At 40.6% G+C, this 26,300-nt stretch overlaps 1 protein-coding gene across 2 annotated transcripts; it reads right to left on the bottom strand.

Moving 5' to 3' along the window:
* Positions 1 to 4,170: 4,170 nt before the first annotated feature.
* Positions 4,171 to 14,551, bottom strand: ADIPOQ (adiponectin, C1Q and collagen domain containing). Of its 2 annotated transcripts, XM_036219630.1 has the most exons (4): positions 14,453 to 14,471; positions 10,090 to 10,140; positions 6,971 to 7,192; positions 4,171 to 6,023 (listed from the first exon to the last, which is right to left on the bottom strand). In XM_036219630.1, the coding sequence occupies exons 3-4, from the start codon at positions 7,182 to 7,184 to the stop codon at positions 5,503 to 5,505; spliced, it is 735 nt and encodes a 244-aa protein (XP_036075523.1). In that variant the 5' UTR covers positions 7,185 to 7,192; positions 10,090 to 10,140; positions 14,453 to 14,471; the 3' UTR covers positions 4,171 to 5,502. The 2 variants fall into 2 exon arrangements, with proteins under 2 accessions (XP_036075523.1, XP_015991753.1); XM_016136267.2 differs by lacking the exon at positions 10,090 to 10,140 and having other exon boundaries at positions 14,453 to 14,551.
* Positions 14,552 to 26,300: the final 11,749 nt, after the last annotated feature.

The raw sequence follows: 26,300 nt of genomic DNA, 5'->3' as shown, positions 1-26,300 counted from the left end.
GCAACTAAAATGTGGAGAGAACTCTACCTTCCTGGCCATAAGAACCAAGAAGGGAATAGTCCCTCGGGGATGGAGAATATAAGGAAATGCCAGAGAAGAAAGAGCTGGAAAAAACATCTTTTAATTATGAATGAGGCCCTACATAAAGTCCCAGATTCATCCCCCAGTTGTACACGTGCAGAGCAGACTCAAATAAGCATAGAAAGGCTTTGAGAACTGAATAACCCAAGTCTCAGACTGAATGCTGAGTGGTACATGTAACAGACAGACCCAAATAACACAGCAAAGGCTTGAAAACTAAACTGACATTGGAATCACCATCCATAGAAGGTGAGACACAATCAGTACTCTGAACCTAATCCAATTAAACACCAATAACACAAGCAAACGAAAAAATCAACACTGTCTAGAGGATTTTAAAAGAATCTAGAATCTCATAACATAATATTCAAAATATTCTGGATACATTTCAAAATTACTCAATGCACAAAGAACAAGGAAAATCTGACCAATACTCAGGAGGAGAGATAATCAACAGATGCTAACCCCAATATTAATCCAGTTGGGATTACCAGACACAGACTTTAAAACACCTGTTATAACCATGAGAAAAAGATGAACATTTTGAAATAAATAAAAGATAAACGTTCTCAGCAGAGAAAGATAATTTTTTAAAGAAAAGGCTAAATGTAAAATTTTAAACTGGATGATACATTTTTTGAAATTAATAATTTACCAGATAAATTCAACAGCAGAATGGAGACAACAGAGGAAAGAGAACTTCAAGATAGATCAATAGAAATGACACCATAAAAAGAACAGAAAGAAAAAAAATAGGAAAAAAAATCAACAACACAACTTTAGGGGCCTATCAACCTAATATTTGTATCAGCGGCATCTCAGAAGGAGAAAAGAAAGAAAGATTAATTCAGAAAATATATTTAAAGAAATAATGGCAGAAAACTTTCCAAATTTGGTGGAACACATATACTTACAGATTTAGAAAACTCAGTGAATCCCAATCATGTTAAGCTCAAACAAACAAACAAACAAACAAACAAACAAAAAAACCCATCATACTCAGACATATCATAATTAAACTGTTGAAAACTAAAGGTAAAGAAAACATCTTGAAAACAGTCACAAAAATGTGACAACACAATGGACCTGGAAGGTATTATGCTAAGTGAAATAAGTTAAATAGAGAAAGACAAATGCCATGTGATCTCACTTGTATGTGGTATCTAAAGAGCAACAATGTACAAACAAAACAGAAACAGACTCACAGATACAGAGAACAAACTGATGGTTGCCATATGGAAGGAGGGCTGGGGGATGAGTGAAAAAGATGAAGGGATTAAGAAGTACAAATTGGTTGTTGCCAAATAGTCATGGGGATGTAAAGTACACCATAGGAAATATAGTCAATAATATTGTAATAACTATGTGTAGTGTCATGTGAGTACTAGACTAATTGTGGGAAATCATTTCATAAATTATATACATGTCTAACAACTATGCTGTATACCTGAAGCTAATAAAATTGAATGTTAACTGTAATTGAAAATAAATTTTAAAAAATAAATAAAAATAAAATCTTGAGATTCTTTTAAGAGGGAAAAAAGAAAGCAGTCAGAAGAAAAATAAATTACAGAAATGGGAAACTATGACTGTAAACTTATCAGAAACTGTGGAACACAGAAGTTAATGAGAAAACATCTGTAAAGTGCTTGTAAGTCAGTCAGTCAGTTGGTCAGTCATTAATTAATTGATTGATTGATTGATTAATTAACCAAAAGGAAAGAACTGTCAACTCGGAATTCTATATCCAGATATAAAATCCTACAGAAACACAAGCAAAAAAGGATATTCTCAGATTAAAGGAAACTAAGATAATTTATCACCAGTAGACTTATTTTTTAAAAAATGCTAAAGAAACTTCTTCAGGATTAGGGGAAATTATAGCAGAGGGAAACGTAGAACTTTAGGAATGAAGAAAGAACTAGAGAAATGAGAAATATCTGGATAAACAGAGTATTTTGTTCTCTTAAATTTTTAAAATATACATGTCTATTGAAAGCAAAAATTATTACATTGTAATGTTTCAGTGTATCTAGATGTAATATATATGACCACTATAACATAAAAGAGTAGAATAAAGAAACTATGTGATTATAAGACTTCTATATTTTACTTGAAGTGGTAAAATACTAGTTCTATGCAGAATGTGAAAAGTTAGGGATTTACATTATAACCCTTAGGGCAACTACTAAAAATTGTCACAAAGACATACAGCCAAAAAGCCAACAAATAAATTATACTAAAATATTGCAAAATATTCAAATAATCCTAAAGAAGCCAGAAAAGAGTGAAACAGGGGAGCAAATGGTAAACAAATAAAAAATAGCTTTAATCTAACCATGACAACAATTGTCTAAACACCAATTCAATGAAGAGAGATTTTTAGATTGGATAGAAAACAAGACCCAATCACATGCAGTTTACAAGAAAACATATTTTAAATATAATAATATAGTTAAATTTAAAGTAACATGATGGAAAAAGACATACTATGAAAACGATAATCAAAGAAAGCTAGAGTCCCTATATTAATTTCTGACAAAGTAGACTTCCAAATTGAGGAAATTACCAGAGATAAAGACAAATTTACATAAAGACAAAAGGGTAAATTCACTAAGATGTAAGACTAAAAGTGTATGTACCTAACAAGACAGTTCCAAAACACATGATGCAAAAGCTGGCAGAACTGAAGAAAAATAGACAAATCCACAATTACACTTGAACATCATTAATTCTAAAGTCTTGGCCACAGTTTCTCTCAGGAGGTGTTATGAAGACTGGTCCTTTCTGTTACCACAAAGAAATGATCCTGCTCCAGAGAGTTTAGAATGAGTGTGACATTATGTCAGGCTGTGAGGATCACACCCTAGCCACATGCAGGACTGTGAGTATGGCCAGACATTAGCTAATAAATAAAATTTTAGAGAAAATCAATAGCAATTTTCTAGCAGTATCTCTCTGAGAAACTTGAGAAAATTCAAACATAGCATTGGCAGTTTCTTGTGAACAGGTGTTGTTTTTGCATTCGTCATTTGTCCTCCCATTTCTGGTAACTGTATCCAGATTTTGCTTTAGGGGACATACCCCTTCCCCAGCTTAAGTCATGATCAACTTAAGTCAATAAGTAGAGTCCATTCTCTTGACTTCGGTGATTGGTCAAAGATGATGGGCATACAACCCGGCCAGGGCCAATGAGATACAAGGACATACTTGCTGGGGCTTCCAGAAGAAAGAATGTCCTCGCTCCTCCTTGGGCACCACCAGAAAAAAAGGATGTCCCTTTGGCCAGATGATGTGAGAGGGTATGATTGCTGCAGGCTACCTTCTTTTTGATATTATGAGGGAGAACCTAGAACTACACTGTGTAGAACCTGAGGGCAAAACTTACACTGTTAAAGGCAGAGTGGAAGAACTGTTAAAGACAGAAAAAGGTCTTTAATGATATCATTTTAGTCTCTGATTGACAGAACAGCTCTGGCATCTTCCATTATGCAAGGAAAAACATTCATTTTGCTTGTTAGTTTGGGTTGGATTTTCTGTTATTCACAGCATGGAGTCCTGACTATCACAAAGTTAACCCCTCATTCTCTCTCTCTAAATCCCATGTCTTTCTCCAAAAATGAAAACAGAAGCCATTTGATGCAAGTGCTTCTACTTTTAATGCTGGACAGTATCTTTACTTGTAGAAAATAATAATATAAAAGCATTTTAAAAGATAAAGCTGTATATGTAGAAATAATAATCGCTTAATGAATAGCAATACACATATAAAAAGGAATCATTCAGAATTTAAGACTATAAGCAAAAACATAAGTTTTCCATTTCTATATTTATACAGAATGTTATTAACACTGCTTTTGCTAAAGACTTTGAAGGGCATTACTCCAGCTATTGTCTCGCAAGAGGATGTTTACCACTATCAACTGCTTGAAATTCCTTTTTTCTTTTTGAAGAATATCTGACCATTAAAAATTATATATATTTAAAGTGTACAATTTGATGATTTGATATAGATATACACTGTGAAATAGTCATCATGATCAAGCTGATTCTCATATGCACACCTCAGACAGTTATCATTTTTTCTTCTTTTTTTTTTTTTAAGTAATTCTTAAAGATCAAGAATAAATCTAGAAGGCCCAGGTCTTCCCAAACCATACTGGTGCTCAAGGAAAGAATAATTTCTAAATTCTTTCATGTGTTTTGCATTGCAGGCTCAAGCTTCCTCCTTACGGAAAAATTCTTCAAGTGTTCTGGAAAGTGCAGTCATTCCTAATCAGAGGAAATGATTCAAACAGTCTGGTGGAACAAAGATTAGGTATTTAAAACTGGAATTCCTAACATGAAAACGTTTGGGTAGATAAAGGTTAGTTATATGAAGAGGCTAAAATGGAGTTAATTCTGGGTAGATGTGAGATTCAAGAGACTGATCTTCATGAAATATTGATCAAGAACCTGCCAGGGGGCTCAGAGATGAGGAAAATACAGTCCTTTTGGGAAGTTGTCCCTAGCCCAGTGGGAGGACGTCTTTCATATCCAGGACTCTAATCCAGGGTAACGTGTGAAGAAGCACAGGGGCATAATGCGTATGGAAGGTTTCAGGAAAGGAGTATCACATCAGAAAAACTTCCTGACCGGGTGGCTTTGAGGAACAGGGGAGATTTCAGCATATGGAGACAGAGGTGGCTTTCTGGTCTGGAGAGAAGAGCATGAGGAAAGACACAAAGAAACGACAGTGCAGAGTAGTGCAGGTGCCATTGAGTGGTCCAGCTGGAATGGGACCTGGTCATAAAACCAACTGCTCTGAGGTAAAGTTTAATTCATGATGAAGACAAATTCAGAGGCCCTTGGGTGAGATGGATGAGAAAACTCCAACCAATACCCCAAAGAGGCCATGAACTCCTAAAAAAAGCAAACAGTCTATGTAAAAAGGTCTATGGCCCTGGGTATGATTCCTCGCTCTGCCACTTAATACCTGTGTGACCTTAGGAATTAACTTAACTCTTAGCCTCAGGACCCCAAGTGGAAAAGAGGAGAATAATTTATTTTCTGTGTTTCACAGGATTAGCATGACCGTGAGGAGAAACAGCAGGCACAGATCAGTGCTGTCGAATGCTTTCTTGCGGTCAGTTATCTTGTCAGGTATGTGAAGTTCCCCAATAAATGTCATATCCTTTTATTGCCATGACATACGAGATCCATGAGACCAGGGTACATGTCTTCTTTAGGACTGGGAACATAGTATGTGATTTTTTTTTTTTAAAAAAAGATACTTGATGAATGAATGAGTAAATGAATGAATAATGTTCAGAGTCCTCCAACTAGATAACAACATTAATCTCTTAAATACACCAAAAACTTGTGTACTGTTCTTTGACTTTTGGGTTGTGTGGTCCAGGGGAGGCTCTTAGTTAATGGTGATCAGTTGGTGTCATGGTAGAGAAGGAAGCCTGTGAAGGTGGAGTCATTTACATTATCTGCATAGACCCCATTAGACTCCCCATCCCCATACACCTGGAGCCAGATTTGGTCGCCCATCCCCAGATGAAGCAGCACAGAGCCAGAGGCTTGGTCCACGTTCTTGTCCTGGAATTGGTCAAAAGTGAAGAGCACAGCCTTGTCATTCTTATAGAGGCTGACTTTCACATCCTTCAGGTAGACTGTAATGTGGTAGGAGAAGTAGTACAACCCAGGAATGCTGCAGTGGAATTTGCCGGTGGTGCCATCATAGTGGTTCTGCAGGTTGTAGAAGATTTTGGTAAAGCGAATGGGAACATTGGGGACAGTGGCCCCGGCCTCCAATCCCACACTGAATGCTGAGCGGTGTACAAAGGCATTTTCTCCAGGTTCTCCCTTCCTGCCTTGGAATCCTGGAAAGCCTCGGGGACCTTCAACCCCAGTCACTCCAGTTTCACCAGTGTCACCCTTGGGACCAACAAGACCTAAAAAATGAGAAGACCTCAGTGACCACAGAAACAGAACTCCTGCATTGATCCCAGCCTAAAACACTATTCCTATAGCTTCTACCCACAACCTGCTTGATTTACAGAGAAAGAACCAGTGGGAGCCCCTAAAGTGGAAAATCGTATCTCCTCCTTCCACACCCTCAGCAGGTTTCCATAAATTCTCTCCAACCTCATCTCCTATTAGTCTCCATCATTGACCCTCTTTCTGCCAACTTTTTTTATATAGTGTATCAACCTTTATCAAAAGATTTTAAATCAGTAACCACCTGCCAACTCTTTATGTGCTGGCTCAACCAACCATACTCTTTCACTTCTATCCTTTCTGTCTTGGATGCCCTCCCTCCTTTATTTCATCTACTTATCCTTCAAGGCCTAACTCAAGCCCTTCCTCTTCCTTAAAGCTTTCTTTGTTAATCCAAGTCTGCACTGAGGGCATTTTCTCTCTGTTTCATACTTTGGGCATTTGTCCACATTCTATTTGACATATTCGAAGTAGACTTCCTTGTAGTAAACTCTCACAGAGTCTTATGCATTAGATTTATTTTCTTAATAGGACCAAGAATTCTCCAGGAGCAGGACCCCTGCAAGAGGTGTATATTGATTGTAGCTGAATGCACTGGGTGGAATGGGAAATGAAATGGAAGTAAGAAAATGAACAGATTGTGAATAGGGATGGAAGAGGGTGAGGATGGAAAAAGAGATAGGGAAGAAGATATGGTTAGAGCAGAATCAAGGGCACTTGATTTTACAACTGAAATACCAACCCGACATCCAATTTAGGTTATTGAAGGGTCACATAAAAATGCTTTGCTTCTTCCCTGTGTCTAGGCCTTAGTCAACAACTCATGCCCATGTATAGTTCTAGAATCCTTCCTCAGCCCAGGAGAAGTCTGATGGAGGAGGCAAAAAAAAATTGTTCTTACCTGCATCTCCTTTCTCTCCTTTCTCACCAGGGGTGCCATCTCTGCCATCACGGCCTGGGACCCCATTGTAGCCAGGATGCCCTGGGATACCTGCCATCCAACCAGCGCAGACCCCCTTGGGCAGGGGAAGCAGGACTCCAGGCTTCTCAGTCGTGGTATCCTGGCCATGACTTGACAGGACTAGTAACAGTAGAACAGCTTGTAGCGACCACATCCTGAGCACTGGAATTAAGATCCGCAGTGTCAGCCATGAGAGAGCAGCATATCCATTTAGGACCTAAGCAAGACTCTGGCCATCTCAGCAAAGTCCATTTCTGAGAGCTGCTCATCTCTTCCAGAAAGGCTTTTCTGACTATTTCGATTCACCTCTATCTTTTTCTGCCCTTAGATTTGCAATATTTAGCTTTAGTCCTTGTGTGTGTAATCTTTCCTCAGCAGGATTGTGAGTTCAGTGATGGCAAGATAACACTCCTCCAATTTCCTCATATCTGAGCATGGGATCAGGCACAGAGAAAGCTCCAAGAGTCGATTTGTCAAGAATCTTTCCCTTGAGTTTTCCAAGAATGTCGACTAAGATCATTCTATTCAACTCTAACCAACTTCTCTCTCTCTCAGCTCCTCCTTTTTCTTCTTCATTTCCCTTTCTCTCATTTTCTATGTCTGTTCCTCTACCTTTCTCTCCCTTCCTTTTTCTTCCTTTCCCCTTCTCCTGAGTCATATTAGACCATCTGGTATATTACACACATGCACACACATACACATACACACAGATATATACACACACACACAGGTACGTACATGCACAATGCACACACACACACCCTTGCCTTGGATTAGTCAGACAAATGGAGACACATTGTCCTATGAGAATATCCACTGACTATTGCCTGGGCTAGCCCTAGCTGCACCTCCTTACATGTCTGATCCCTATGTAGCCTCAAGATATAGATGAGATGTCATCTCTCAAGAACCTCTCCCAATTCTCTCTCCCCCTGCTGGGTTGGTTGCTCCTCCTCTGTGCTCTCCCAATGCACCCACTTATCTCTAGCACTATACTTCTTACACTGTACTGTAATCCCTGATTTGTTCACCCATTTCCCCCATTAAACTACAAACAAGAGGTCTTAGAAGTGGACTTTGCTGAGATGGCAAAGTCTAACACACTACCAGCACAGAATAAGGACTAAATAAATATTTTTATTAAAAAAAAAGAAAGAAAGAAAGAGCAAAAGAGCCAGGGAAAGGGGGAAGGAGAAAAGAAGGAAAGGAGAAAAAAGAGAGAGGGAGGGTGGAATATATTTGAAATATGTATTATGGAAGCCCCAGCAAAATGCTCAAGTGGCACAAGTAGTTGAGGGAATCCCTGTTTCAGAATCATCCCTTCATGGCCCCCTCCTAGAAGATGGTCCTTCACATGCACAGGGACTCTTGTTTCCCTCCTAGCTTCTGTCTCTAACATTAGTGTGATCTTAGCCCCATATCTTATTGCCAGAGTCTTAGTCTCCCCATCCCTCTCTCACCAGGGAGCTGAAAGCACCGGAGAGAGGGAAATAGATCCTAGGATCCTGGATTACTAAGACCCTCTGTGAAGTTTGAAAGGTGGTTAATCCCAAGAACCTTATTCTAAACGAAACGCAGTCCATGTGTGTGTTGTTTTTTTTTTTTTTTTTTTTTTACCCTAAAGACTCACTATTTTCCATTAGTTTGCTTGTCTCTTATAGATGACACAAAGTCTCCAGAATTGGGTTTGGCTTCAGGAGATAGCTCCTCTGTGAGGGATGCAGGAAAGACCCTAAGTGACACATCGACTCTTGTTATAGATACATACTCATCTTCTATTATATATGCATACATATATATAGTCACCTTTTACACACACGCACTCGTGTGAGTTCATTAAAACTAGTAATATAAACACTTTGGAAACTACAGAACACAAAACAATCCTCCATTCCAAGAATGTCTCTGTTTATTTTTAAACATGATGGAAAACATACTTTGCATAGAAATTTTATTCCCCCATTTTGCCCTGTCATTTTCTAGTTTTTACAATCATCATTTTAAATGTGTATGCACTAGTCCATCAAATGGATACAGCCAAAATATACTTAACCATTTCCATTTTGCTTTTTTAGCGTATTTCAACTTAAAATTTTATTTTTAAATCTGTAACAACTATCCTTAGGCACATAACTTATTCCCAAATTATTATTCTGTTATGACATATTTCCAGATGTAAAATTACTACACCAAAAGATATGAATATTTTTAAGCCTCTTGATTCATATTCCCAAATTCCAGTTTGTTATACTGTTACCTGGTAGTATGTCAGTGTGTATATAAAAGAGCTTATCTTAACTACTGTCGCCAGCTTTCGATATTAGCATTAAAAACATTATTTTGTTGTGAGTTTAATGAACAAAAGAAATATTGTCTTCCTACTTTGATCATTAGTGAGTTGTACATTTTATTAAAGGCCTATCGTCTAATTTAATTTCCTATCTTAATTTCCTCATTCATAATACTTCCATTAGGGGTTTTTTTTTTTTTTTTGGTCACTTGTGTGCTTTTTTAATTAATTTGTGAGTCCCCTATGCCAACACTTTGTCATATATGCTATCATTATTCCTTTGTTTTGTTTACCCTTATTTTTAGGTAACAGAAGTTTTGAATTTTATATAAACAGTTCTGTTGATATTTTTCTTTGCTTCTAAGTGTTAAACAGCCCTTATCCACATTAGGGTTGGTTAATATCCATTTTATTTTCTTCTGTTGACTAATAAACTTTAAAATTCACTCTTTAATCTATCTCTGATATTATTTGGTGTAAACTGTGATCTAAAATATTCGACTTCTCCCTAAACTAGTTGTTTAAAGATATCTTTAATTAAATTAATATTTTCCCTCTCTAGTGATCTGATGCATCATTTATCAAACGTCGAGTTCTAATATTATCATATAAGTAAAGTAGTATTGAGAACGAGACCGGCCTGTGGAGAGGAGGAGAGATTGAAAGAGAGCCAAAACAGCAACCGAAACAGGGACTGACGGATAGGAATACTGCCCCCTGGCGGTCACGAGTCTCTAGTCTAGGCCCACTCTTAACCATCTACATGTACCTTTGTCGCCCTCTACTGAATTCAGGAGGCTCAGGAAGGTGTTCTCAGTAGCTGCGGAAAATAAAATAAGACAGCTTGGGCTTAGCTTGTCCCAAGGTAAGAAGAAAGAGGGGAGTTAAATGAGAAGCCAAGGATAAGAGACCAACCAATGCCTTTTGTATTTAGGAAGTATACTTGTCCTGAGACTTCTAAGACTTCGTATGTCTTTCCCACTATTTGTCACTTCCATTTTTTCTCCTCATGGGGTTAGCAATAAAACTCCAGAGAAGACCTCAGAGAGACTTTGTACATATTTTTTTTTCCAGAAATGAGGAGGACAGGATCTACGAGGCTGTGCTCTTTTCCACAAAGAGACAGGAAGAGAGAATGCAGAACATACGAACTGGTGAAAGCAGCTACAAGAAGGACCCAAAGATAAAGGGCGATGGGGGGGGCTTACTTTAGTACCCCCTCCATCTTACTGCAAACTCCCATTTGAATTGGAGGGAATGCAAAGTCAGGAAGCATCTAGAGTTCTCTGATTCCTTCTCCTCTTTTGAATGTCAAGATTCTATTCTCCCAACCAAGGGGAGGCATTCTGTCCTCAACACTTCAATGTTACAGACAGATTTTTCCACTAACAAGGACAACCAGTCTGGGGTTCATGAGAGTGGGTAGACATACTGAAAAGAAAGGTGGGGATGAAGATGGATACATAATCCATGGAAGTCTCTGATGCTAAGAATAGATTCTAACTGAAGAAGGTTATCCCTTACCAGTTCTGGGAAAAATCATCAGTTGGTAACAATTGAAAGATAGTGCTGAGATGCCTAATTGTTTAAAAATGTATTCCAAAACTATCTGTGCTCTTTGTTTAGCTATAGCAGTCATTACACTTTGATTTTGAAAGGGTTTTATTTCCATGGGGGGAAACATTATTAAATAAAACCATAATCTAAGTCTATAATCTAAGACTCTATCATGTGTATAAAGAAACCTTTTATATAGATCATGAAGCTAAATCCCAAGTTCCACTAATAATTCTTTGTCATTGTAGAATGCCACTTGTAAAGTCCTTACTGCAATTTAAATCTCATTTAATTCTCATAACCATTTTGAGAGACATTATGATGTTGAACAGGGAGCACATGCTCTATGATACCAGTGTTGAGGTGAAAATAACTTGTTCTTACCTGTAACATATTTCAATCATGCATTTATTGGAGGATTAAGTGGAATAATCCATATAAAGTATTTAGAACAGTGCTTGGCAAATGTTAGCTCAGTAAATGTTAGCTATGATTATATCTATTTTAGATATCAGGCAAGTGGGCTTTGAGGGGTTAAGTGACTTGAATAAGATCCCAGAGCTAAACACAGAAGAGCTGGAAATCAAACTCTGGTCTTCCATAGCCCTATAAAAGACTTTTAAGCATAACCCAGAGGAGGAAAAAAGCATCAGGATCACATATCTACCTTTCAATATTTCACTCCGCAGGATGGGAGATATAAAACAGTACAAAAAAATCTTCCAAATTATGATGCAAGTGACCTGGCTTTTAATCTAGGCTCCACCATTAACTGACTGGGTCACTTATTTGCCCCTACCTCCCTCTTGGACCAAGTGTGATTATTAGTGATTTTAATCCCTACCTAGCCTATTTCACAGCATTATTGTGATAACCAATTGACTAAAAGTATAAAAAAGTATTTTGTAAATGTATAAGATATTCTACACATCTAAGTGAAGAGAAGGAAAGCTAACAAATATTTATGGACCACTTGTATGAATCATCCCTTTAATTTTATTTCACCCCTCACAACTCCAGGAGGTAGGTCTCAGTTCCTAGAAGAGAAATCTGTGGACTAGAGAGTTTTGATAACTTCTGCCCAAGCATCACAAGATTAAGAGTGTAGAGGTGCAATTTGAAATTCAGAGACTGAGTTCTTTCTACTGCATTGGCTTTTATGGCAACTGTGCACAGGATCTGTTCACTTTTAAAAATTATATAAAGGATAATCATGATGTTCTTCGGATTCTCTCACTTTCTTGTGTTAAAATGTATAAGAAATTCCACTTTGACCTTTTAGAATTTCTGTAACGACACCAGAATCTTGTGAAATGCAAGAATAGGGTCCTTTTTGAAACTGGCAGAGGACAGAGCAGTATTGGGAAAGAGGTCACCAAACCCAGTGCCAACTCTTCCAGCAGGAAAGGGCATTAAAGCACAGTTCACATAGTCCCTGAAAGACAAAAGGGACCCCAGAAACTATCTCGCCCCTGCCTTGCTTTTACAAATGAGAGGCTAAGGGGAAGGAAAGAGATATATTTATTAGATCCTCCTAGAAAACAGCTCCTACACTAGGAGCTTTTATGCATTATTTATTTATTATTTATTTTAATCCTTACCAGAACTCCATGAAGCAAGGAAAATAACCCCAACTTTAGAGATGGGAAAACAGAGATTTAGGAGATAATCCCTGTGAGATTCCTGTGCTGACTTCCAAACCAGTGAACGTTCCATCACATTATATTGCTTCTAAAAGAGCTTCTCAGATTTAGCTTTTTAATCTGCTAAATGAATCACGTAAGATGAGGGACATGAGAATACTTTGAAATTGGCAACAGTACTTTGGAGTATAAATTGCCTAAGAAACTTTCAAAACTTATTTTATTTAATCCTCCCCATAGCCCAGCTTTTGACTCTACCATATAGAAGAATCTGAGACTCAGAAAAACCAAGATGTTGGCTTAAAATCATGAAGTTCTTGGGTTAAAGTATACAAACTTGCATTTTTAAAGGTCAACATGATAGAATACTGGCAATCTCACATGGTGCAACATAATGATAAATGAAAGCACCAGGAATTACTTCAGCTCCCAGGAGGATTACCTGAAAATGTTTACTCAGCCCTGGGAGAGCTCTCAGCATCCCCATACCCAAATATCTCTCTCTCTCTCTCTCTCTCTCTCTCTCTCTCTCTCTCTCTCTCTCTCTCTCTCTCTCTCTCTCTCTCACACACACACACACACACACACATACACACACATTCTCAAAGAACTGATAAGGTAGAGCATCCCTCTAATGCATTTTTAGGGTCAGTCTCTTTTTACATGAAGGAAAATTCCTGGTTAGAAGCTGCTAGTCTCCAAATCTTCTACCTCCTGACCTCAGGCAAGTGTCTGGAGCCACTGGTATCCTGCATTGACAAGTGCTAGGTGGAAAGTCTGTCCCCACAACTGCCTTACAAAAGGCATGAAGAAAGTCCTGTGTCTCTCTTTACCACTCCTCAAGAATTAAGGGAGGGTGGCAGCGAGGACTGCCGACTAAGCTGCAGGGCTCCCTTTCCACTGCTCTGCTCTAAGAACAAGGCCGACACCCTCATGTTCCTTTGGGAATATTCTGCCAGCATAAAGGGCTCCCCTGCTCCCCAACCTTGTCAGGAGCAGCTGGCCTTATGCATAATAAAGGAGTCACCAAGAGTGAGGTGGCTACATTCCTTGCAAGGCTTGATCTGAAAACCAGAACCTCCCCAGACAAGGGACACACATCTTCTGACACATGAGGACAGGCCTGACTCCTGAAATGCCTCCTACTCTGACCACTGTGTCTACAGCTGAAAAAAAAAAAACCCAGGATGACTCAAATACTGTGCTCACCAGGACAAGCAGAATTGGTTTTGGCAAAAGCCAGGCAGATCCAGTGACTTCTGTCAGAAAATGACTTCTGAAAATAACATTGTTCATAAGTTCCCAGCACATGCCAGACCCTCTGCTCATTTTGTCTCATTCAAACCGCTCAATCACCCTGTGAGATATCTCTACATCTGTGTAGACTGTCCCCCATCTACAGACACCCCCAAGTTGATAGACAAAGTCTCACTCATGTTTGTATCTCATGAACCAGACCCAGTGCCTGGTCTGTAGAATCTGCTCGGCAATGTTTGCTGAGTTGAATCGTGTGGTAGAGCTGGATCCCAAACTCAGTATGAGGTCCGAGCTCAGGTTTTTCTTCATGCTGCCTCTTCCTGTACTTTTTACTTTGAGAAGGAATTGATCCCCTTCTCTTCTTATCTAATTAGACTCTGCTGCTGGACCATCACTCTGACCTCACTGATGGGCTAACTTTTCCTCTGGGTAGGCACCTTGCCACAGAGTGAACTGGGCAAAATACAGGATGCTCTCAGGCATTTTGACCAGAGAAATAGTCCCTTTTCTCTTGGAGCTGTGAGAGCTTCGAGGAAGCTGCCTTGGCCAGAGTTTTGCCTGTATCCGTGTCTACCCTGCTACAACAGGAAAGTGGGAGCAAACCTCAGCCAGATGCCCCACTACACGGCAGCCACCCCAAACCCCAGTCTGGAACTTTGATCAAATCGCTCTTACCCTTAAGTGTGGAATCGAACCCACAGAGTGCAGTCAGGATAGAAGTGAGGAGGAAATGGTCCAGCCTCAGCAACCTGGTACTCAGGGGAGCAGGCAGTCCCTACCTCACAGCCATCCCTTCCCATTGGCCAACGTGCTAAAGGCCAGAGACCAATGAGCAGGCACTTTGCCCCAAGCAGCTTGCCCCAGGTTTCTACTCCAGGGAACCTGGTGCAATCCAGCTTGGGCTTGGGAGGCCAAGTGGAGCTTCAGTCAAATGCTCGCATTCCCAGGACTTGGCCCTTGATTTTTGCTTCCTAGAACAGCAACAGAAGATGGGACAAGGGGCAAGACCAAAAGCAAGAAAGCAAGATATTTCTGCATGTGAGGAGAAACTTCCTCATGTAAAATGAATCGCCCCATGGTCCAGGAGACCTCCCTCTCCTCATAGATTTTTCCTAAGTCAGAGGGACCAATTACTACCATACACTCCTGCTCATTGTGCATGATGAAATGTGAGACTGCGTGGTTCAGTCCCCGGCACTTCAGAAGGGGGAACAGCCAGAGTGGGCTGCAACAGAGTTAGAAATAGAACACATCCTCCGGCCAGGACCCCAGATTTGGGAGAGACTTTGTGTGTTAATCCTAAGGTCTGAGGTGAAAGGAAGTTTCTGGGGCAGGGCCAGATTAAGACCTTTAGAGGCCCAAAATTTCAAAAAATTATAGAGCCCCCACCCCTATAACTCAAATTCAACATAATAGAATACTTACATAAAGATTTTCTGTTTCAAAAATTCCAGATAAGGTTTTGAAAGCAAACATTTTATGTTTGTGTGAGTTCTCATTTTTGCCAGCACTGTAAGCATGTGCCTAATCCACTCATTAGCGCAGGGCTCCCCAATCCCTGGAAAGAGGTCCAGTACCAGTCTGTGGCTTGTTAGCAACCAGGCTGCACAGCTGGAGGTGAGCGGCGGGCAAGCGAGCAAAGCTTCATCTGTGTTTGCAGCTGCTCCCCAGTGCTAGCATCGCCGCCTCAGCTCCACCTCAGAAGATCAGGCATTAGATTGTCAGAGGAGCACCGGTCTCTGCTGCCAAAAAGGTTGGGAACCGCTGTGTTAGAGAACCAAGCTCTAGGATGAAGCAGCCTGGAGGACCAGGGGCCGCAACCCATGTTGGTGTTCCTAGAAGGCTAAAGCTTGAGATGACAACGTGCATCAAATTGGACTCTTTCTTGCCAAACCCATGTTCTGTTTTTGCAGGGCAGGAACAAAGCTAGTTCTTACAAGCCACAAATTCTAATGCATTAAATCATGCCCCCAGCAAGTGTTTAAGGTCCCAGGAACAACTTCTACAAGACATTCAGAAACAGTATGTTTTCAGACAGAGATTGGACAAGTGGCTGCCTGCCCCCAAATACCACCTCCACTGGCCATACAGAGCCTAAAAGTCCACCAGCAAAGTAAAGTTAAAAAGTATGACCTAAGGCCTTGGCCTTCTGCTAATACAGGAAGTCCTTAACTAACATTGTTGAAAAGTTCTGCAACTTTAAGTGAAGTTATGTAAAACAAAACCATTTTAACTTAGTTTAATTGATATAAACAATTACTGTTTCTACACCATGTCGTCAACATTATAACAAAACGTTAAATGAAATGATGTTATTCCAGGACCTACTATATGCAAATATTTCTAGAGAAATCACATTAGGCAATTAAGACTTGAGTCATGAGGCCCGTTGCAAGGGCCCACTGGCTTAGACAAAGGGGCCTGTGAAAAAGAGGGTCTATACAGTTCATTCAGTAGGCTGGACCAAGGAGAAAACAGAGAAACTGCGGCAACTCTCACTTCCATTACTTTCATTTTTATTGTGGCATTTTCTTATTTATTTTTTGGTCTGTGTTACTCTCTGTCTCCTCTTACTAGCAGGTAAATTTTACGAGAGTGGGTGCTTTGCCTGTTCAGTGCTGTGTCCCATAGGCCATAGAATAAGACCTGGTACAAGGTAGGCAATAATAAATGTTGATTAATGGATAAGTGAGTGATCATTTTTAATTTTCCCTTGGAGATAACTATGATTGTTATCTCCATTTTACAAATAACGTATCTGGAATTCAATGAATTAAACAACTTGTCCAAGGCACAGATCCAAGATTTGAACCTAGATCAGTCTGACTACAAATCCCATATGCTTTCTAACACCTCTTGTTCTTCACCTCTCCTGATGGACTCTAAGACCCTAAGATTTAGGCATGCATTTCAGGGTAGCTTTGAGGTTGGCATAAAAAGTATTTTCTGCAAACCTTATGGGAAATTATCTGGCTATTATAGGCTTTAACTATTGCACAAGGTGGAATAACTTGAGCCTTAAAATCACTCCAAGACTGTGCTGGATCTGGCTGCCAGCCAGTGACATTGTAAAAGCCTGCCATTCTGAAGGCTCAGGGAAATCTGCCATCTACCACAAAGGCCATAGTGTGGAAAGAGGCAATTCTGTGGCAGACTAGCCACTGATTTGGAGACTGTAACTGAAAAACATCCAGCCAAAAATGCCTTGAGGCTAGTCTTTCTCCCAGGACAGAACTGTTACTACCTAAAATGAAACAATTAAAAACTGTGATCATTTCCTCTTAGGTATCATGGCTACAGTTCAAACCTCGTCAGCATGTGAATTGCGATATTGAAATAGCAGTCCACCTGCCTAAGCTTCTCATAAGTATAGTTAAATGTTGCCATATATTTCTCCTTATTGTGATTTTTTTTTAAATAATCTTAATTGAATAATAAGCATAATCACTGTTTTGGAAACTAATACAGAAGATTGGAACAAGACAATAAAGTAAGCATACCCTGCAGCCTTCCACTCCATCCCTAAAATTAGCAAGAAAACAAAATATTCCTTTGTCTCTTCCAAAGATTTGGCTACAAATTAAGTTCCTACAGGTGGTGGTATTTGGGGGCAGAATTGGCTTCATCCAAGACAACCTCGAGTACTAATTTAAGTATCTGTCCTGCCACTCATGTTTTAATTAACAGTAACTCACTTCTACTGGCAAGGAGGCCAGGTAAGATAAGCAACCCTAGATTCATATCTGTGAGAGCCTATGTCCTTGGTCTACTCCTGATACCAAAATACTGTATTAGTCAAGGAATTTGCCACAGAAAAGGCTGGAGAAGCAAAGGGAGGGAGATGGTGTTGCCCAGAGATCAGGAAGTGGCTACTACCCCTGAGCTATAGCCTATAAACATGCATTCACTGCCTGTACCACTGCACTGAACAGTAGCTAAGGCCACTGATACTTTTGGGGCACTGCCTGAAACACAACAGTTTCTTCTTTCTTCCCCCTTCAGTTTCGCATGACTGTCTCCCATTTGCAGAAGCTAACTGGCAATTATCTGGCAAGAAAGTCTAGGATATGTCATTTCAAACACCCAGCTTCAGCAATACGATGGGGGTTATAGACTTACTGGATTTCATTAACCAATATCACCAAAAAAAAAAAAAGAAAAAAAAACCAATAAATTTTTTAAAAATTAAAAAATAAAATTTTTCAAATAAAGGAGATTATAGAAAAGTAGGTATTAGACTATGTACTAACAGACATGATCTGACATAGGCCACAATTTCAACAAATAGAAGAATTTGCACAAGAAAACAAAGCTAACAGCAAAAAAGGGGAGTATAACTAAAGAATAAGTATGATTATTATATTTAGTGAGATGACAGGAAATAGCATACATAAAAATAATTAATGAATATTCTGCCACAGTGGGAACGGAAAATAATCTCTTGTATTCTCTTACTGGTTCTAAAAAACACATCTGGAAAATGCTGCTTTCAATGATTTTTATTTTCTCTAAGTATTGTATAATGCACAGGTAGTGTTTGGTATACATTTAGAACACCATCATATTTTAGAGAATCAAGACTGCCTTTAGTTTAACCACTTCAGTTGGAGCATGCTATTTCTAGAGAATAATAAACAATATTGTAAAGCCATAAAGAATATGAATAATACTTCCAAAATTTTTAGGAGATTTTAATTTCATTGTTCTGTATTCTTTCTCATTTAAACAAATAGGAAGGTGACAAAAGTTTTACCCACATAAGAGTCACCCTTTTTATTTTTTCTTACTTTCAAAGGGCTTTAAAAATGTGCTGCAACCATAATTTATTTAGCAACTATTTCCTGAGTGGCAACGGCATGCGAGGCCCACTGAGCTGAGTAAAAGGTCAAAGTGGATTATCCTGGAGCACCTGGGAGCAGCGCCTGGGAACATCAGTAATGATAACGGGTACTGAAATGGTTCCTCTAGTTGCCCTCCTGTGATGTGAGGTTTGTGAAGAGGTTCCTTCTGTGAGGCCTGGGAGGTTTGGGCATCATCAAGTGTGGCCATCTTAAAAGATTCAGAAAATGACATCCTTCCTGCTGTGCATGGCTCCTCCATGCCTCTGTGCCTGTCCACGACCAGGATGTCCTTCTCCTTCTCTACCTGGAGAGGATACTTGCTTCAGGAGACCCAGCTCAGAATCATCCCATCCCTGCCTATATTAGGAACAGTCAATAGCAGGGCTCTGAGCCCCAATATTGTCATACCGAATTGTGATGGTCTGTTTCCACATCTGTTGCCCCCAACTGGACTGAGCACTTCTCACTCATCTTCATACTTCCCTGGTGCCAGCATCTTCCATATGACAGGGATGCTCAGGAAATAGGCATTAAATGAAATGAGCAGGTAAGTATATAAATAAATAAATGTTCTTAGGGCAAAAATGGAACAGTGTGGGTTGGAAAATAATTCAGTAGAAGGAAATAAGATTTCCTACAGATTTGAAAACTTTATTGCGTTGTGTAAATAGTAACTATAGTATTCTACCAATTTGAAATATGCCCTATCTCCCAAGAAATATATATATTTTTTCATTTGGACAGGGGATGCGCAAGGAGAGGGTAGCTCCACAGCATAGCTTAACAGTAATAGAGAGTGTGGCTTCATTTTTGATGTTTGACCACTGAAAACTTTCAACCCCACCTCTCTCTCCTCCTTTTGCCCCACATCTAGGCGAGTTAATATGAAAGCATGTGCACTCCTTCCCTTGGTGCCAGAGGGGAAGTTCAAACCACCCAAATCCCAGCCTATGCATGGAAACCCCAATCTGGCTCCACCTCGACCATAATAAAAATCAAAGCCACTCACCACTCCCTTCACTGAAGCCATTTCAGACCAGCTTGGGTGCCAGCCCTGCTCTCCTCACAAAGCCCATCATGTGAGTAGTAGACCTTTTCATATCCTCTTGATTCATGTGTGGTATCATCATCATTCTGGACATCGGAATCAGTTTTTGGGGGACAGGGAATGGGGTGATGAAGTTGTTGGCTCTGCCCTCCACAGGGCAACCACAAGAAATTAACATTCTGAAAACTTTGGAAATAGACTCTGTGTCTATCAAGAAAGATACTTTGTTGTTAGGAAAGCCAGTGGGGAAAAGTGGCCCCGCAACAAAACTTCTGAAATTTTTCAAAGAAAATTCTGTTGGATGACTGTGCCAAGGAGCCCCTCCTTGTCCCTTAGTATCTGCCCTTTGTTGGCCATTCAAAGAGCTTCTTTATGAATGACGTGAGACAGATAATTCTTGCTTTCTTGAATCTAAAGTGATTTTCTTGAGTCTCATGGGAACACTCCTCTCAAGTATTTGTTGACCCACTCCACTCAAGAAATAAATCAGGGGACTGAAGACTCATCCAAATCCAGTGAAAAGTTAAAATCAAATCACCCGAACTATATCCAAACCTAACTCTAAAACTAGTAACTCCAGAGCGCAACATGTTGGGTATTAGCTGTGATGACTCAGCTTCCATCCCACTATTCTGTTCTCTGCTTTGTGGTACATGGCCATTCACCTCCTTTGCCAGCTATTCCCTGTCAGGATAGACTGCCCAGAGGCTGGAGGAGGGGAGAGAGACACACAGTTCTTCCTACGCACCTGGATTCCCATAAGCATTCCCCTAGCAACTGGTCCTCACCCTGAGAGGATAGTTGGTTCCAGTAGTTGCAGTCTGCCATTTCCCCAACATTTACATAACTAGCCTCATCAAAGAGCTTCTTTATGAAAGAAGACACTAGGACCAGTTGATAGCACCTCCTCCTCAAAGTTCCACATCCAGCTCTTGGGCCACCTATCCCCAACAGGCAGCACCTCCTCCTCAGAGGGTTAACCCCAGCCATATGGGGCCACCTCTAACCTCTTTGTTCCCTCAGCCCAAGGGCTGGTAGCTGCTTCTTGCAGTTAAAAATCTCCATGATACTCCAGTATCTTTTTTTCTTTTTGCCTTTTTAGTTCTCCAATAGCTGAGTAACAATATTTTGTATTACAGTCTTTCCATTTAAATAACCAGTATGGTGTCTTTATCAGTGATTGGACCCTGATACTAAATCTAAAACTAAGCAAATTTAAAAATAAATAAATTCTAAAATTAAATAAGTAAAAATAAAGAACAGAGAAAAATTAAAAGAAAATAATTGATAATAAATAGCTCTGATGATAACTCAAAACTGACAAAAATCTCAGAAAATAAAAAACTAAAAAAGTAAGAAAGTCTGAAAAAAATTCAAAAAATAACTAAACACAAAGTGATTAAAAAACTAAATAAAAGTACATAGCTAAAACTATAACTAAGAAAACACCGATAACTCAAAATTAAATGACTCAAAAGTTAACAGAACAAAAAATAGACAAAAATAAAACTAAAAATAACACAAAATTACAATAACTAAAAGGAGTAACTGAGCTAGTACAAGGATAACAAGAGGGATTTTATTTAAAAAACAGACTCCATCCTGCCTATAAGGTCAGAAATACAAAAGGAAAAAATAAGACACTGATTAACTGCCTGCTATGCACATCCTAAATGTTTACAACTATTAAGGGAAGAGAACACAATGCAATCAGCAGACCTTGTAAAAATAACCTACATGTCCCAACTCTCATGAAGATAATCATTGTTCATAAGAAAAATCAGAGATTGTGAAACTCCTGTTTGTTTTTACAGAACCTGAAATGAAACCGTATCATGAGACAAGACTGAGCAGATATCTGCTGACCAAGAGGAGACATTGTTTGCTGACCACAGCAGTGAGGAGAGTGGGACAGTTCACGGCTTCCTCTCCCTAACCGCTCCCTCTCTCCCCAAATAGTACTCAAAAAGCCCTCACACAATTCTATGGGGAACCAGCCAGTTCTTCTTGCTGGTTCCCTGGCGCACTAGCTCTCTAAATAAAGCTTTGCTTGTTGAACTTCATATCCGGTACAGTGCTCATGTCTGTGACATTGGGAGCTAAGAACCCGGCATTAGTCAGACTCAAAACATAACTACTAAAAATAATTTAGACACTAAGTCTAAAAATAATTTATTTAATTTGAACTTCTAAAAACTATTTAATTCAAAAAAAAACTAAAATAACTGAAAACGAACTTTAAAAAAGTAATTGAAAATTAAATAACTGGAATATTGGCTAAACAAATTAAAATAACTAATAAAAATAAAAAGTAAAGAAAAGTAACACTAAAACTAACAAATCTAAACGTAAATCTCTCAGAAAGGGGGGGAACCAATCCTCTTTGAAACCAAACTGTCTTGGCATTAAGCGACTCGTGTTTCACGACGGTCCCTTGGGTCTTGACCCCTGTCCGGCCGGCCGGGGAACTGACTCGCGCGCCTTCCCGGCTCGGCTGAGCCTTTGGGGGCGTGGCCTCCGCCGGCGTCCGCTCCCGAGCAGGGGCGCTCGCGCAGGCGCATGGGGAGCAGCGACGAGCTTCGCGAGCCCGTGCGCGGAGGGATGCGCTCGGCCGGAGGGACGTAGACAGGTCCAGAGTCTCTGAGTGTAACTTATTTCCTTCTTACCTCTTTCATATTCTTCCTCATTCCTGTTCATCAGCTTCTTCTAACTCCTCTTCCTCTCTGCAGCCCTCTCTCCTTCCTTATTATGATTCTCACTTATCTTCGGCCCCTTCACAGTCCTCAAAGGTTTCCATGGAGATAAACTCCCTGTTGGAGCAGCCTTGGGGAAAGAAGAGATGAATTTGGACCACTGAGGGGGTAGAGGGGTGGGAGGAGGGGCCCTGTTGCCAATGACTGAGTGTCCCCAGGAACTCATTCTCCCCATCTCTAATGCCTATTCTCCCATGACTGGACTGCTTCGCCTGGGTGGTGAGGGGCTGGGTCTGTGGTCTCCTGGTTCTCTTTTCCAGCACCGAAATTCTGTCACTGACTGAGAAGACATGTCCACATGATATTCATAGCAGCTACCTCCTGTCCTCCAAGAAAACAAACAAACAAAAAAAAGAAAAAACACTATCTTTTTGTGCTTGATGATCTTCCAGCCTTGCCACATTCTTCCCAGCTCCTTCCTGCCCTCTTCTTTTCCTTGCCTTCATTTCTCTCCCCTGATTGCTGTTCATTTCCCTCCCCTGATTGCTGTTCATTTCCCTTCTCCTTGGCAGCCTCTGCCAAATTTCAGAAGGATGGGTACATCCTGCCTCTCTCTCCAGTGCGTGGATTGGTTAACCAATCAGTCATGCCACCCCGCTCCTGTTATGTGCCGAGGCTGTTCAACCCTGTGGGGAACTGCAGCCCTTACAAATACTGAGGCTGCTCTGCGCCTGTAGGGACGTCAGGACCTTAGCCCCGCTTTCCAGGTGAGGAAATGGAGATGAGAGAGGACTAATTACTTGGCCGAGTTCCCTTGGCCCATAATCACTGAAGCAGCTGGATGCTACAACATCCCTACTCATTACCCCCCACACTCTAAACAGACATGGTCTCTGCCACTGCACTGCTCACGAGGCAGGTTAGGGAAGCAACAGAAAGATCCCATGGCAACCCCAGGCCTGGACTCGATGGAATAATCCATCCTGAGGGAATCTGAGTGTGTGAGAGAGTTTCCTGTTCAGGTGAGAAATCAAGGGGAAGAGGCAGGGTGTGGTGAGAAAAGGCATTTGGGGCAGAGGAATGGCCTTGGACAGGGAGGGGAAGGGACTTGTGGTTGGGAGTGCAGTGGGGGCACAGTTATCTCGGAAAGCAGGCAGCTAATAAATAGGACCTGCTGCCCAGAGGCCCCCCACCCAAGCTTTGTTCTGGGGCACCCCCCAGAGCAGGTCAGGGAGGGCTGTGTGAGCAGCCTGAGGAGCAGTTGGGCGGCCTTATCCTGGAGGCCTCAGAAACCTACCTGACATGGGAGGGCTTTCAAATAGCTGGACAAATTAAGCAAAGCTTGATTTAATTCCTGGGCCCAGGATGTGGTAGGAAAGATGCAGGGATGACAGAGGAGAAACACTCAGGGAGGTGCCATCCTCCAGATGTGACTTCAGGGCATCTTGCAGTGGCCCCCAGAGATGCCTCTTTAGGGCAATCATCCAACTCAGAACGCCTATACCAGGAGCAGACAGTGAGAACTGAGGACTGGCAGTCCCACTGAAAAAGGCTGCAGAAAAAGCTGGGAGCAACTGTGCCCTTGACCATCCCCTGTGAACGCTAGGGCTGTATCACCAGTGTCCTTGGCCTCAGTGTCTCAGACAATGCTGGTGTCAGGGACCCCAGAGCCATCCAATGGGACTCTGGCTCTGTCAACCATAGAACACCCACAACCCAGGGGAACTGAAGGACCTGACAAGTACCAGCCACTCTTCAGGGTAAGTGGCACCTGGAGTAAAATGATGACCTCGCTCTAGAGGCTGCTTTCCCCTCTTTCCTGTGGGCCCTGCAGGAGGAGGAGGGGGCTTCGGCTTGGCACAGAATGGCTCTCATATACTTGGCTATTGGTCGACTGCATTATTTCAGGGTCATTTGGGGCATTCCCCACCTCCAGGAGAGGATTTGCCTGAGCTTGGAAAGAGGAATGATCCTCCTAGCATTGTTAAGTCCTAGTTGCCACCTCCCTGCTGGGAACTGTCAGCACATGGCCTCCTCAGCTGGTGGTGCCACAGGTAAGGGTGGGGCCTTCATTTTAGTGTACAGGAGGGTTCTTTTAATGTCTTAAATACACCTTGACCCAGTATGCACACACAGATGTAGACGCATATTAAAACAAGTTTTACACAATAATATTACCTTTGCTATGAGTGATTTTCTTTAATAGTTTGTATTGTGTTATTTCATTTTTTTTAAAAAATGCTGGTCCAGACCCACTGAATCGATTTTCTGATGTACTAAAAGATTAGAACCCACATGTGGAAAAGCATCATTTTACGCCAAGGCAGAGAGACAGAAAAGAGAGAGAAACAAAGGGAAATGGTAGAGACATGGGAAAGGAAGAACAGAAAGAAGGTGAGAGCAGAGTAGAGAAAGGTGTTTTGTGGGAGATGGTGTGAGGTCACACAGATGCCTGCCATGATGTCCTTTTGAGGGCATCTGCTCTCTAAAAATACATCCTACTCTGTGTGTGCCCTCGCCACTATTTTTTACATTGGACTCTGGGCTACTTGGCAGCAGGAACAAAATCTCTTGCACCTCTGTAATCCCCACAGCTCCTAGCAGAGGAATTCTTAGAATCAGGCAAAACCTTAAAAAACATCCCTTAGTCATTTCCCAGGGGAAGAAACTGACTCAAAAGGATTAGCCAGACAGTCAGTGTTTGCTCACCTCAGTCAGACCCTGGGCACAGCCAGGATTTGCTCATGACATGTCACCAGCATCAGTTTTTTCACCTAAAAGTGAAGATAACAGCATATATTTTAGAGATATAGTGGTAGCATTAGCATTATATATACCTGGCACATCATAGGAGCTCAAAAAATAGTACCTGGTATAATATTGTTAGTTGTAGCAAGAGTAAAAAGTAGTCTCATAACAGCACTAGCCACTTCAGGTATGCTGCTATCACTAACATTTTGGGGAGATTTGGCTCCCAATGTCTTTATCCTAGACAAATGAAAAGCCTCATAGACATGTAAGGAAAAGACCTTAAAAAAAAAAAAAAAACAGAAAAGATGTACATACATACGCCAACAAAAAACTAATTCAAGCGCACATGCTTTAACAAATATTCATCTTGGCTATATCAACATTTTAAGTTGGTGTACATTTTTGACAAATGAGTGGAATGATTTGATTTCCTCACCGATTTTACCCAGTGTTTTGGGAAAGACATACCCCAAAGGCTCTAGGCTACACCTAGTCTATGTACCAAAATAAATGCAAAGAGTGGTATATGGAGATGAATAATATAAATGGAGAAGGTGGGAAAAAAATTAATGATGGTAAGAACTCAAAAGCATTCTTTCTTCCTTCCACAGACGGTCTTCGAAACTCATAGTTTATAAATGTAAATGTTTTAGGGAACTTAGTTTTAATGCTTAATGTTTAGAATATTGGGTTATTGTTTTGTTTTACAAAAGTCAAATGAATTTATTTGATCTCAGAAGAGAGTTTAAATTATACTAACCAGAAAACACTTTTTTTGGCAAATTACAGATGTTGACAACAAAATCCTAAAATCAATTATTTTGCTCTAAATTTCCCTTTTCCTTTCTTACCCACTAGATGGCGGAATGAAACCACTTTGGATCCTGCTAGTTCAGAGGCAGCTCTTCCTGCACAGATTTTCAATGTTCAAAGTCCATTTTTGTTTTGATCCCTTCCAGATTTTTCTCTCATCTAATGGAAAAGAAAGGTAAATATTGTATATGCAATTTTAGGACAATTTCTAGCATATAAACAGGGTCATTTTGACGAAGGAGTCAGAGTTACCTTAAAGAAGCCTCTGGGCCTGGGCCTGGATCTTTCTCCTTTTCCTTTGGAGGATCATTGGACAGTACCACTGTGCTAACATGAGTGAAAGTACGTGAGCCAGGCTCTGTGCTAGGAGCTCCAGC

The sequence above is a fragment of the Rousettus aegyptiacus genome, unplaced genomic scaffold, assembly GCF_014176215.1.
Source record: "Rousettus aegyptiacus isolate mRouAeg1 unplaced genomic scaffold, mRouAeg1.p scaffold_m13_p_4, whole genome shotgun sequence".
NCBI lineage: Eukaryota > Metazoa > Chordata > Mammalia > Chiroptera > Pteropodidae > Rousettus > Rousettus aegyptiacus.
This window is presented reverse-complemented; position numbering and strand designations above follow the sequence as displayed.

Bases quoted from the DNA above. Each gene is read 5' to 3' on its own strand.
- ADIPOQ (XM_016136267.2), bottom strand. From the start codon at position 7,184: ATGTGGTCGCTACAAGCTGTTCTACTGTTACTAGTCCTGTCAAGTCAT. The intron at 6,024-6,970 runs GTAAGAACAATT...CTCATTTTTTAG, and splicing joins AGGAGAGAAAGGAGATGCAG to GTCTTGTTGGTCCCAAGGGT.